Source organism: Pleuronectes platessa, chromosome 19 (assembly GCF_947347685.1).
Source record: "Pleuronectes platessa chromosome 19, fPlePla1.1, whole genome shotgun sequence".
Classification (NCBI taxonomy): Eukaryota; Metazoa; Chordata; class Actinopteri; order Pleuronectiformes; family Pleuronectidae; genus Pleuronectes; species Pleuronectes platessa.
Window position 1 is genome coordinate 4,331,897 of NC_070644.1, and position 13,131 is coordinate 4,345,027.

Genomic DNA, 13,131 nt, shown 5'->3' on the forward strand with positions numbered 1-13,131 from the left:
GTACTTCCTCCACCACTGCCTGACATGCCTTCTCCCCCCCCCCCCCCCCCCCCCAAGTCAATGTCTTAAACCCGAATCCACAAACTTAACAGTAACATGAGAGCATTGCAGCACCGCCGAACAATAACCGTATTGTAATACTTTATCATCTGAGTCTTTTCCAACAAGAGCTCAGGCAGGATTTCTCTTGATGTATCACGAGAAGCACATTTGGAAAACCATCGTCTGTGGCGGGTAAAAAAGGGAAGGAGCGGTGTGATCAGGGAGAAGAAACTTGGCCTGTTTGAAGAATAAATCTTATAAAGTAGCTGTGAAATATGATCAGTGACATTAGCACATCATGTATCCAAGTAAAGCGTATTAAAGCAGAAGCTTATGTTAAAGCAAGCTTGTCTTAAAACAGCAGCCACATCCCCATGTGTACGTTCAATGAGTGAATAATTCTTCCGTCTGTCCACACAGGTCATGAAGAGATCCCTTCCTAACATGCTTCCAATGCAGAGGTGGGCAGAAGTAAAAAATATGCTCACTTTATTGTTCAGATTCAAATTGTCATTTATGATAATCTTATAAAACACAATACATAGTGACAGTTTAACAGTTTACAGCCTTAGCTCCTTGTAACGATTCAGATGAGCTCTAGCAGCTCCACCAAAGAGACATTTCCCCTGTAAACTTTCTTTTCAGAGGGTTTCATTTCACCGATGAGGCCAAATGTGGAAAGAAATCTCAGATATTTCACAAAAAACTATGATTAGAAAATAAAAATAAAATGACATAATGCATCAGGAGAAATTTGTGTCATTTATTTAACTAGTGCAGTGGCCATTTGAAACCTTCCTGTTTGGAATGGGCTGATTGTTTGGTCTGTGTTAATGCTGGTTATTTTCTGAAACGGTAAAAGTGACTAATGATCAACCAGATTCAAACAGTCCTCATCGTCCTCCCATCACTTACATTAAAACAGCCGAGAGAGAGGATGGTCAGTATTTATCAGTACTCATGTTGTTTAAGGATGGAATCAGACCTCTCCTTTAAAACCGAATTAGAGGAAAAAACTGTTTGGCTTTGAGGACACCTGCAGCAGAGACAAATCATCTCTTTGCTCTGTCCTTGGACGTGTGAATGACCCGCCATTAACCAAGAAAATCTGCCGTGACTGTCCAAACCATCTTCACTTTGATCCCACGAACTCATCAATATCCTTTCAATGAACGCACACTAGGTTACCGAGCGCTGCTCTTCTGCACACTCCGTCCATCACACCCGGGGGAATTAGCTGTGGAGGGAGGACTCATGGCCCGGGCCGCAGTTCAGGGGTCAGGCATGTGCTTACACACACCTATTTCAACACATGACTTACATAAATCCAGGGACCATTTAAACCTGAAGTGTGAAAAGGAAGAGGTAAAAGGCTGAAAGCGTGTGCTGTACTGTCACTTCTGGTTTCACAAGAGGAAAGACAGGAGGAGAAAAGTGATCCATGTCACAAAAGAGGTGTTAGTTGAATTTCCATGAGATGGGGAGGATTAGCTGTCTATATTTAGCTCTTAGCCACAAGGGCAGAAGGAGCCGGTGGTTGAAGAATAGCATGATAATGCTATTACCATCCCATCTCATCCCTGGCAGACACGTGACCAGCAGCACACAGTGGTATTTCCTGCTCCGAGCCGGGCACAGTGACAGCGGGGAACGTTATAGTGACCTCCTGCTGGTGCTGGAGGAGAATTACACCACCCTGGTCCCTGAGTGGACAAAGCCATTCTGTACACCTTCATGAAAATGAATATTTGAAGATTAAAGGATTTAGATTTAGTGACATGACACTGAAACAGTTTTTGTTTGATGTAATTAGTCTTTATTCCAACAACTGCAATGAAAGTGCAGAGGTAGAATACAACTCAGTCAGTACATTTACTCAAGTACTGTACTAAACTGTGAGGTACTAATACATCACATTTCAAGGGTAAACACAATCTATCTGACAACAAGCTTCTTCACAAATTCAAATTTTACACTTTAAACACACAAGGAGATTATATGTAACATATAAAGATTTTCTATGCATCAAACTAAATAACTATTTGAGCTGAATTGTGTAGTTGATTCATCAAATTGAAACTACTACTGTGATAATTGTTTCCATCACTTCTCATGTATTTCTCTAAGATTATATATATATATATATTTGTAATTGTAACATGCGTTTTGGAATATTTTTCAGTAATTTGTCAATTAATGAAAGAAACGGATCATTAGATGAATCCATATTCTACAGTGAAATTGTGTTTAACAAATGCAATAATATTGTAATGATATCCAGTCGTCATTCTGCATTATAAGGTCTTTATTTTTATAAGGTAAGTTGAAGTGGATCAGACTAACACACGTTGTCTTGAGGAACATTATAAATTCAGGACTTTTACAAGTATAGAGTATTTTTGCAGATTTGTGTACATTTACTGTAGTGAAGGATCTAAATGCTCCTTCAACATTTGTGTAGGTTATGGATAATATGAATAATACATATATAGATGCATTCTTCAGGTTAGCTTTTAATAAGACATACACATATGATCTTTTAGAGACTGTTTAAGTCTCAAATTTGCCTCTGCTGAGTTTTGTGAAGTTCTTTAACAGACCGAGGTCTGCAACAATCACAAACAGGCATGAGAGGATTATTTTGATGCAGATTTAGTAAAGAAATGTGAACCCATCCTTTCATTTCAGCTCTTCTGTCCGTTATACATCAGAGGCACAATTCACCCTGACCTGTACCCAGCAGCACCGAGTCAGTTCGATCACCTGTTTTAGATTTGCAGCAGCTCGAGCCAGGCCGGGCTCATAATGTAAAATTAACTCTCCTTCCTGTTCCAAATGAAAATGTAAGCATAATCCCAGAAGTGCAGTAAAAAAATAGTGTGCGGGCCAAACACAGCTCCTGGTCTCACACATGGCAGTGGCAGATCATTTACCCCCAGAAACCACCACAGGCAGGTGGAGTCTTTGGTTTGAATAGTTCTCAGCTCTGACTGCTACAGTGGTGACATGAGGACGACAGTGTGGCAGATACTGTCGACAAAAACAAGCAGGCGAGTGATTCGGTGATCTCTGGTGAATTAAAGGAAAAGTTTGATGTTTTTTATTTTGAAAAAACGAATGCCTATTTGCTCCCTTAATCCATGAGAAGTCCAATGCAGACTGAAATTATTGTCAGACGGTGCCCGGGCATTTTGTGAATTTCTCTCAAGAATAATCCAGACATCTTTATGAAGAAGAATCTGTCATGTGCAGAGTGCTAATATCAATGAACAAGTGGAATTTTTATGTGGATCCAGATAATGATTTGGATTTTGTGAATCAAAATACTGTTATTTATTAAGGGTTACTGTGCAGTAAAAAACATTCCTTTCAACTATATCAGATAATGGATACAGTGACGGAGGTATGTGCTCTCTGAGTGCTCTTCTAGTTTGGAAAGTGGACTTATTTGCATCTTAAGTGGTTAGCTGGATAGATTGATACCTCTCATAACTCGAACTTGAATATAAATACAGCAGCTGGTAAGTTCAAGCCTAAAGCCTGGAAATGGGTTGGCCTGTTACCATTATCTCTAAAGCTCAATTATTAACACTTGCACAAACATCTTTGCCACAATATTGAACCAAATTAAACCCACTACTATGAAGTGGGGTGTCCTCATTTCTGATGCATAAGACATGAGAAGATGCACCAGGTGACACATGAACACCCACTTATCTCCAAATAGACTTCTGTACTGTTTTTGTTTCAAAATGTAATTCACAGGGAACAAAAGTAGTGCTGCTGTTTCACCTTGAGAAAAACTGAAACCCTGAATCCTCACAGCAACTTTGCTTCTCACGGAATAAGACCAGACGTGTTTAACGCAAGAGGAAAGATCAATTTAAGAGATTCAGAATCTCAGTTTATGAAACCGTGTCTGAAATGAAATCCCTCCCAAAGAACTGCCTAAAGTGATCTCTTACTTTCTGCCATTTTATTTCAGTGTCACTTTATTTTAGATTTCACACTTTGACATGTTGACACTTTACCTAACTAATTTAATAATTTTATTGGGCTACATTTCTGGGTCAACTGTCAACAAAGTGTGGTTAATATTCGGACTAACAAAAATACACTGATTGGGTAGTTTTAGTGCATCAGGAGGAACTGGAACACAATGGATGCTGGTTATAACTCTGGTGTGATGGGGATGAGCTAATGCTGCTAAGTAAAATGAGCTGCTTCTTTGTTATCTTTTTGGCTCTAAAATGCCACCGTACTTCTTTTTGTTCAGGTTTGTTAATTTTCCTTTTTGTGTATGTTTGATTTAAATATATGCATAAAGGCAGTAAAGACTAAAGTGGGAACATTTTAATTGAATCGAGTCAGATCATTACATGGTGTTTACAATGTTATTTATTTTTCTAACAAAGTCTAACGTTCACATTTAAGCTTTAGACGACAGACAGAAGGAGAAGGGCGTAAACAACATTAGACAAAATCAGGTCGCGACCTTAATCATTACTGCGACTGCAGTCTTAATCCTGTTGAGTAACTGAGCGTTTATCTGTGTGCAGCTGTTCCGAGTGAAGAAGCCTTTCCATCACAGATCACAGAGATGGTATGTGCTCAGGTCAGTATCCTCAATCCAGATGTTGGAGCCAGGAGACTGTTCAACAAAAGCCAGGTTTGAAGTGGTGGACAAGCGGACAAGCAGAGTGCTGTATGAGCAGCTTGGGCAGGACCTGACCTCCGACCTCGTGACCTCACCTCTTGGCCTTCTTCTCCCTCAAGATCTTCTTGCTCTCCTCTCTCCTTCGTTTATTTACCGGGTTGCGCGGGTCGTGGATCTCAAAAGTGTCCTCGTCCTGAATGGTGGCATCCTTGACTTTTCTGGATTGCTCATCAAACTGCAAAACATGAGCCATCCTAAATCAGATGAAGAGAAGGGGGGGGGGAGAGAGAGAGAGTTCAAAGAACTGCTGGACAGGATCCAGTAAATCCCTGCCTCTCTTTTACCTGAAACCTGGTCCCCTGTTTTTGCTTAGTGCACTTGGATTTCCTCATCATTACTCCCGACAAATGGGAAAACCTTGGATTTGAGAAACCTTTTATAAATTCTGATCGCTGGGAATATATATTTCAGATGCAAATAATGATTATCATGTTCATGCCAAAAAAGAGGAAATGGGAAAGATGCAGATGGAAGTCAAAAGGGGAAGAACAGAATGGAAAATGTACAGTAAAATAATAATTTAATCAGAAACTTAAAGAGATGAAATCACATCCAACAGACATGAACAAACACAGAATTCATTTTAATGCTTGTGTCTATCTGATGGCTACAGGTACAATATGCACCCTCCTTTCAGCTCTGGGATTGGTCTTCACCAACTCCTGAGGGAAACAACTGGTTCTTTTGCGGATCTGGTTGATCACAACATTTGCCATATCTGCTGTTTAGTAGGGATGAGTATTGGGGCCAGGCATAAGGACACCAAATGAAGATGAGGATGACTTTTTTTTTATTTTGGCCACAAAGTCAAGGGTTGAGAATAAAATAAAATGAAACCAGGGGAAAGTTTCTTTTTGAGAATACATTTGAAATGTGGTGAATAAAGTCAAAATATTGAAAATAGAGTCAACTCCTCTGGGTCATCAACCACTAACGTAATCATTTATATATTTGCATTTGTTTATTAGCAGCTATTTCAGTTTAATTAATGAGACCACCTCTTCCAACGTTTTTTATGGGCCAAATAAAGCAAAAAGACTTCTGCTCTTCATTGTTAGCAAAACCAATTTTGGTGAACAATTTCACCAAATTATCTACACAAGGCATCTTATAAAGATTCCCTAACATTAGCAGTTTGATATATTCACAAAACAATCTGAATTTAATCTTGAAATGTTATTCTCAATATTTCTACTCAATCGTTGAAATGCAACATAAAATTAAATAATTTTCCTATTGTCAATTTTTATGCCTGGCCTGAAATACGTTGTGCTCTTCAGTTTAGTGTTGAGAATGTAGAGTACAGTGTTTATCAGAGCTTTTCCTGCCTGCTGACAACAAAGCTGATAAGACTGATGAGACTCCGGCCGAAAAACCTAAACAAGGAGCTGAAGGAGGCTCAGCCCTCTGTAGAGATCTGAGGAACTGCAGAGGCAGGTTAAGTTCATCACTACAACCCCTTTAACATGTGGTCGTAAAATCTATAATAAAAAGTATTAATACATGCAGCTTTAATGACTTCTAAAAGGCTATGATGATTAAATAAATCAGTACAGTCCAGAACTTTGTCCTTCTACTCGACTAAAACTACATTTAAATATTTCGTATTTCTATCAGTGCGAAGCCGTGTTGAACCTAGGTCACATTGTTATGAACTCAGATTTTAAGCCATGTAGGATTTCAAAGACCCTGGAGTAGCCAGACCAAATGGTTCAAACATGATTTTGATTGACTGACTTATTAAAAGTGGTGTTCAAGTTGCAGCAAAGTGGAGCTGAATGGGTCCTCTTACCAAAAGTGGGAAACACAGTATTAGGCTCAGACTCTTGAGACATCTTAGCAGTAAAAAAAAAAAGGTTGAGTGAAAGCCCGAGTCCCAAGAGAACAGAGGGTCATGTGTCTTTCATTTCCCAAGTCAGTTTCTGTTCCCCCGAAGAGAGATTAAAGAATCAGGACATTCCTCACAGGAGATATCACTGTCAGACACTTCACAGATAAAACACAGTTTCTCCCACTGACGGGATTTCTTCAGCTGCTCCATGAACGCTCACAGTAAATCTAAACAACAAAGCAGGAGTGACTGATCAATTGTTAGGATCCTTTTTTACAGCCACGTCACAGATTACATCTCCCACGATCAGGTCTAAGATCAGCTATTGGATATAAGTGAAATGTGAAGAATATTGTTGTGGACAGGGGGGAAATATTTGGCCATGAAAGCAGCATGGCAGAGTCAGTCGCTCCGTACGCTGCTTTGGTCCAGACCAAAATACCTAAACAACCACTGGACGTCATACCATAAATATTTGTACAGTTAATGTTGCCCAGAGGATTATGCGTAATGACTTTGTTGATTCCTGGCCTTTCATCTAGCGCCATCATTGGGTCAACATTTTAATGTTGCTCTTCTTCTTAATCCACCTTAAGGATGGCATTTAACAAATTGACAATAAAACATCTATTTGATGGGTCACCGTAGAATCTGGTTCAGACATTCAAGTTCATGCCAGGGAGAATTGTAATCGGTTTGTTGATGTCCTGACTTTTTTTCATTTAGCACCATCATCTTGCCAAAATGTCAGTTAGTCTAATGCTTCGGTTTACGACCATTTTTGTAACTTCATGAAACTGACAATCCAATATTCAAAACCACATGACCACAGCAATTGGCCCACTGTGCGGAGTTGAGAGAGGAGCCAGGGTCTGAAGTTCTCTCTCTGGCTTTCCTTTTATGTTCGTGACATAACTACTACTGTCATTTTTCGACACTTTCTACAATCGAGTGCAACATTATGAAGGTCGTCAGGGCAAAGACTGTCTGAAAATGTATGCCGTTAACCCCACATAAACATATCTGATTACCCATGTGGTCGGAAAACATGCCAAACTTGTTCTTTTCTAGCATTAACCCAACAATTAATCTTGTTTGGATACAGCGTCAAGTTGTTCTTCCAAGTATTTTTGGGGCCTTGTTCGAAAGATAATGGGAGAGGAAATGGGGAGAGAAAAAGGGTCCCCAACCCGACTCCTACACAGGATCCCTTCAATTGTTTATCTACTCTCCTCTTCGTCATTTAGCAGAATACTGACTTCTGGAGGGAAGAGTGATCCTTGAAGATGTCATTGACAGAACATTGATTGTTCAATAAGTCATAAAGAACTATCTTCACAGACATAAGAACAAGGAGTCTTGCTTAATGTCTGAAGGTCGGCAGTTCGATCCCCAGTCTGACCCGTCTGCATGCCGAAGAGTCCTTGGGCAAGATGCTGAACCCTGAATGGCCCACCATAAAATATCAAAGTGCTGCGAATATATGCACTGTATGAAGGTGTGTGTGAATGGGTGAATGTAAAAACTGTAATGTCTGAGAATATCTGGAGGCTCTCAGTCGGACATTTGCATTCTCATATGCAGCCCTTCTAGAGAACTTCAGGAGATAATTTGGAGTACAGTGCAAAGCAGCTACACAGAAGTGGTTTGATCTAACCGACCAACATAAAAAAGAAAAGACGCTGTCTTGCCCGCTCAGAGCCCGGATCTCTACATCTTGAAGTCAGTCTGGGATTATTGAGGAGGAGGATAACTGGTCCTGTTTTAAAGGGGGTTGCAACATATACTAATTTAATAAAGGTTTTTCTGTTCACAGCACTTCATATGAAGTTAACTGACCAATAACAACTAGTATTTTTGAAAGCCTCCTGACTCTACTTAAGTACTGTACATGAGTCCCAGTGGGTTTACTCACACTGCTACATGTCACAACCTTTAAAAATGATCTTTAAAGTTAATCATCTTTCTTATCTAATGACACAACCTTGTGCTGTGTTTGTCTGAACTAGAACTATGCATTTGAAACTGGCTCTCCTAAGTCAAGAAACTGTATTTTCTCTATTGTGTATTTTAAGCTCTTTCGGGTTTGATGCCTCGTCGACTGTGTGCAGCATGTGGTATGTCTGCTCCCGTCTCTGGCTGAGTGCACACTTTGAGTATGTTTGTGTGCGTGCGCTCTCTGCACTCTCTCCTGTGTTCATTTGAAATCGGCAGGAGTTGTGACAGCTCATCTAGAATGTCATGGCTAGACTCTGGCAGACCCTGTGGACTCCTGCTGCGTGAGCGGGCCGCCTCTGATAATTTGTCTAGCAGTCTCGGTGATGACAGTCCGCCGGCCGCACAGCCTCTGAGCCCCATACAGCTCGGAGACGTGATGTGGAAACCCAGGATTTAGGCCTTATCAAAACCACTCTGTGCTGTAATGATGCAAGGCAACAGAAGCTCCTCTGTTTATTTTTCTGGCTTTTTCGCTCAAGTAGGTGATGGAGATTAAGGAGTGCAGGAGGGATAGTGAGAGCTGCGGCGGCCCCTTGCATTGAGACTGTGAACCTTACGAGGTTGTGTGTGTGTTATGGCGCAGACCGAGGGGAGGAGGAGGAGGGGGCTGCAAAATTTGTAGACACAGACACAGATGGAATAGTTTACCTCCTCTGGCCCAGACTTGACTTCCAATGTCTGATCTGTTGTAACCCACATTCTGCTCACAGTGCTCCTAAAGTGGCACAGACTTCCCACTGGTGTTTTTCTAGGACAGCTATGCTACTGCCCCTGCCCCCCCCCCCCTCCTCACCATACCTGCTGGTGGTGGTTGCGGTGGGGGGCACACTGAGGCGACTGCGACCAGGGGAGGCTCCAAACGTCAGCCAAGGCTTCTCTCAAATTCATTAGGGCCCCCACACACAGACTTCAAGGGGGCTTCTCGAGACTAATAGCAACTACAGATTTTGTTATTCTACATCTCTCACACACAGACACTTTGCTCAAATTCAAACACATGGTATTCATTTCAAACCCTCACTCCGTGTAGTTAGACTTTGAGATCTTTGGTGAAAAACAGAATATGAGAGGAAAACACAGCGTCAGGGCCGATTTCCTGATGGCCAATCTGGTGGCTGCGGGGTGAAATCCCACCTTGACACACACACAGACACACGCACACACGCAACTTGAACTTTCACACACATTCATCCAAACCTGGGGTAAGCTCTCGATCTGACAAAAGGTCAGGTTCATCGTTCAGCAGAGAAAGAGGTTTTGTGACCAGTTAGCAGTCTCATTTATGGTGGTCTGACTATTAAAAAAAAGGGTTTCTTTCACAACCTCGTACAATCCAGTGCATCAATAGAATAACACTGTAAGCCAGCAGAGGCTGATGAAAAAGGCTTTTTTGTGCCAACTCGTCGCGCTTGAAGTTCATCCTCTATAAAACAATGCGTTTGCCAAACTGCTTCTTGAACTCTGCAGGAGCACCCGGGACTCTGCTACTAATACATGCTACGGTGAATAGTGATTTAAAGTTGAGCGATCTTATTCTGCTCTCTTTGGTGATGCAGTATTCTGCTCCAGGGGTTTCGGCATTTCTTTGCTGCATGTTTGTCATAAACTACTCCCAAAAATGTGCCTGCAATGGAATTACAATAATTACAAGTAAGAAGTGTTCAACTTTGAAAAGGAAAGTAGTGTGAGACAACGGTCCGATAAATTTGACCTGTTAGTAAGCATCAAAATCTGATGTCAAACACAGCTGTTGTACAGTAAATACTCTCAATTCAGAGTCATGACCTCCTCCTTTGCCTCAGCTGGGCTGTGGAGGTCCGGGGCTGTGGCAGTAGACTTCTCCTTAAGTAATGCCAGCTGACCTTAAACAGGTTAATGCATTGATTTAGTTTTGTACTCACGTACAGCTGATAATCAGATAATACAAATAATAATCATTTTGGACAATTGGAGTTGACGATCAGATGATTATTTGACTGTAAGATAACTTGACATTGCCGCTCTTTTTTGTGACCATTTTGACATCAGTTTCTTCTGAGTTTTTCCAACAGTGATTCCTTTTTTCTTGAGCTACAAAACCCAGACAAGCCCTGGTTAAGCAAAAACATTATTAATCATCAGAAATTTTTTAGAGCAGAAATGGTCCAAACTGGCTCTGCCAATAGAAGATGTTTAAGACAGACACTAAAACATCTGATAACCTGTTGGCAAACCCATGACATACAACAGCTTCTCATCGATCCTGTAGTTTCATCTCTTTTAATATGACCGAGATTCAAATTGAGTAGAGCAATAAACTTCTTAGACACATTCTTTATAACAATATATCTCTGATAAACTAATATTTCAGTTCAAGTGTCAATAATGATATTTAAGATTCTAAAGGAGGATGAATGACTTCCTGTATTAATCACTCGCTGTGACAGACATCCAGGAAAAATCAGGCCTAAAATTTGTGGTCGGGGTTGTGCACGTCTCACTTTCTTTATCAACAGGCAAATACGTTCCAACATACTCAAGAGTGATAGATGAAATAAAGGAAAAACAGACGATATCAGGCTCACTGACCATCCTTTGTCATCATCTTCTGCCAGCTCCTCCACGTCTACGTCCTCTGGAGCTTCGGTGATGGCCGACGACAGCTTGTCCTTGAAGCGATTGAGCAGGGCCAGTGTCTGCAGGGCAAAAACAACAGACACTGTTCGAACTCACGGTGCAAAAGCAACTATAGCAGGATCCCAGATCAGTCTGTTGAAATGACTTCAAGTTCAGTTATTTTACCTCTGCCTCTCTGCTTGTGCTCTTCTTCGGTTTTTGTTTCCTGAGATCATCGTACTTCTTTCTTCCCTCCAGGTACTCAGCCACCGCCTCACTGCTTGGCTTTGTGTCCGCTGGACAGACAAGGGAGACATCGTGACTGGTTAAAATAAACTCTTCTAAACTCATCATAACTGCCAGGTATATCAAATCAAGTCCTTAGAACTGTTGACTTTTTACATTCAAGAATATTGTCAGGCTGATTCTGAGTCAGAGAATCTGGGAGCTTGTAGTCGGGGTTGCCTTCTGACAAACCACAACAAACAGTCCTGCCTAAACAATCTACTTTTTAATTAACAAACAATTTGTAACATATATACATAAATACACATTGTAAATAAATAAAGATTACCTTTTCACAGAAAAACTATTTAGAAAGCCAAAAATGTCATTCATCACATTTATGGTTTCCGAGGAGCAGTGAGTTCGGCCATAGTTTACTGACCATATCGTTTTTTTATGTGCAATCTTTTTATTTTGTAAAATTAAAAAGGGGAAATCTTGTGCTCACAGAAATGCAACCTTCCTAAACCTAAATGACCTCGAAACCATTTTACTATAGTAAGAAAAGACATGAATCAGGATGAGTATCCGATGCAATAGGTTGACAACTTCTTGGAAATCGAAATACCCCTGCCTCCCATGATGTGAATCACTTGACTGATGAGCTGCTACAAATGGGCAAAACATGTTTAGAGAGAAAAGACAGAAGGACGTGAAGCTTGTCAAGCTGTGACAGTGACAAAACATGATAATAAGAAAGGTGAAAAGATGAGGCCACACAAGGCAGTCCTCTTGATCTCCGGTTGACACACTCTGCATGGATCCATACTGCTGCCAACATTCGCAAAGATGTAGTGGACTAATGCCCCAACCTAGTAACCTCTCACTTTATCTTACTCAGGGATGACCTACATTGCTGCTGCTACCTTATACACAAACCATACGCAACCGATCGCTCCGGGGGTAAGGGGGTAGGCAAGGTAAGGCCCCTTTAATCCTCAACCGAGACAGGACGCATGAGCATATGTGCACTTTGTTCGCTTGGTTTGAGAAAAGATTCTGTGAAAGTGACAACGTTGCTTTGAGGGAAAATTAGAAGGGGATTCGTATTTTCACACTTGTGCAATGAATGTCTTTAAAAAATATTTTTTGTTTGAGAATTATGATGTAGGGAGTAGGGCTCCAACGATGAGTCCGTATCAGATTAGCTCTTCAGCCAACAATCAATCTAAAACCATATTGTTGCTATGATCTGTGTGGTTTATCACACAGTGTGAGTAAAGTCACAGGACTGCAGGCAGCGCTAGGAATCATTTCCCACTGTCGTCCTGTGCAGTGGCTGAAAGGGTCTCATCATGGCTGAGTAGAGAGACAATCCGCATGCTGACATTGGTGTCTCATGCTGTTAATGTGCGTCTGTAAATCTCCCGGCTTAGACACTCGGGCAGTGAAGTCACAGAGTGGCAGACGGTGAGCATAGTCTGCTGGAGCCCTTTCTTTCCACAACAAAATGTGATGTCACCCACCCACCCACCCACACCCACACACCCACACCCACACACACACACACACACACACACACAGCCCCCTGGGACTGCGTCACCTCTCGGGCCGAGCTGGGCCACCGCCTCACTGGATTCAAACATTCAGATGCACAAAATGAATGATGCAACAGAGAAAACACTGTTATTTAGTAGGAGCTGTCAATGTATGATTATTGCCC

At 41.3% G+C, this 13,131-nt stretch overlaps 1 protein-coding gene across 1 annotated transcript in view; it reads right to left on the minus strand.

Moving 5' to 3' along the window:
• Window positions 1-4,380: 4,380 nt before the first annotated feature.
• Window positions 4,381-13,131, minus strand: part of cwc27 (CWC27 spliceosome associated cyclophilin) — a 30,918-nt gene continuing 22,167 nt past the window's right edge. Inside the window, exons 12-14 of the mRNA XM_053447658.1 lie at window positions 11,370-11,479; window positions 11,157-11,263; window positions 4,381-4,953 (exon numbers count right to left, since the gene is read on the minus strand). Of these exons, the coding sequence (XP_053303633.1) occupies window positions 4,791-4,953; window positions 11,157-11,263; window positions 11,370-11,479 (380 nt within the window). The 3' untranslated portion in view covers window positions 4,381-4,790. The remainder of the gene's footprint in view (window positions 4,954-11,156; window positions 11,264-11,369; window positions 11,480-13,131) is intronic.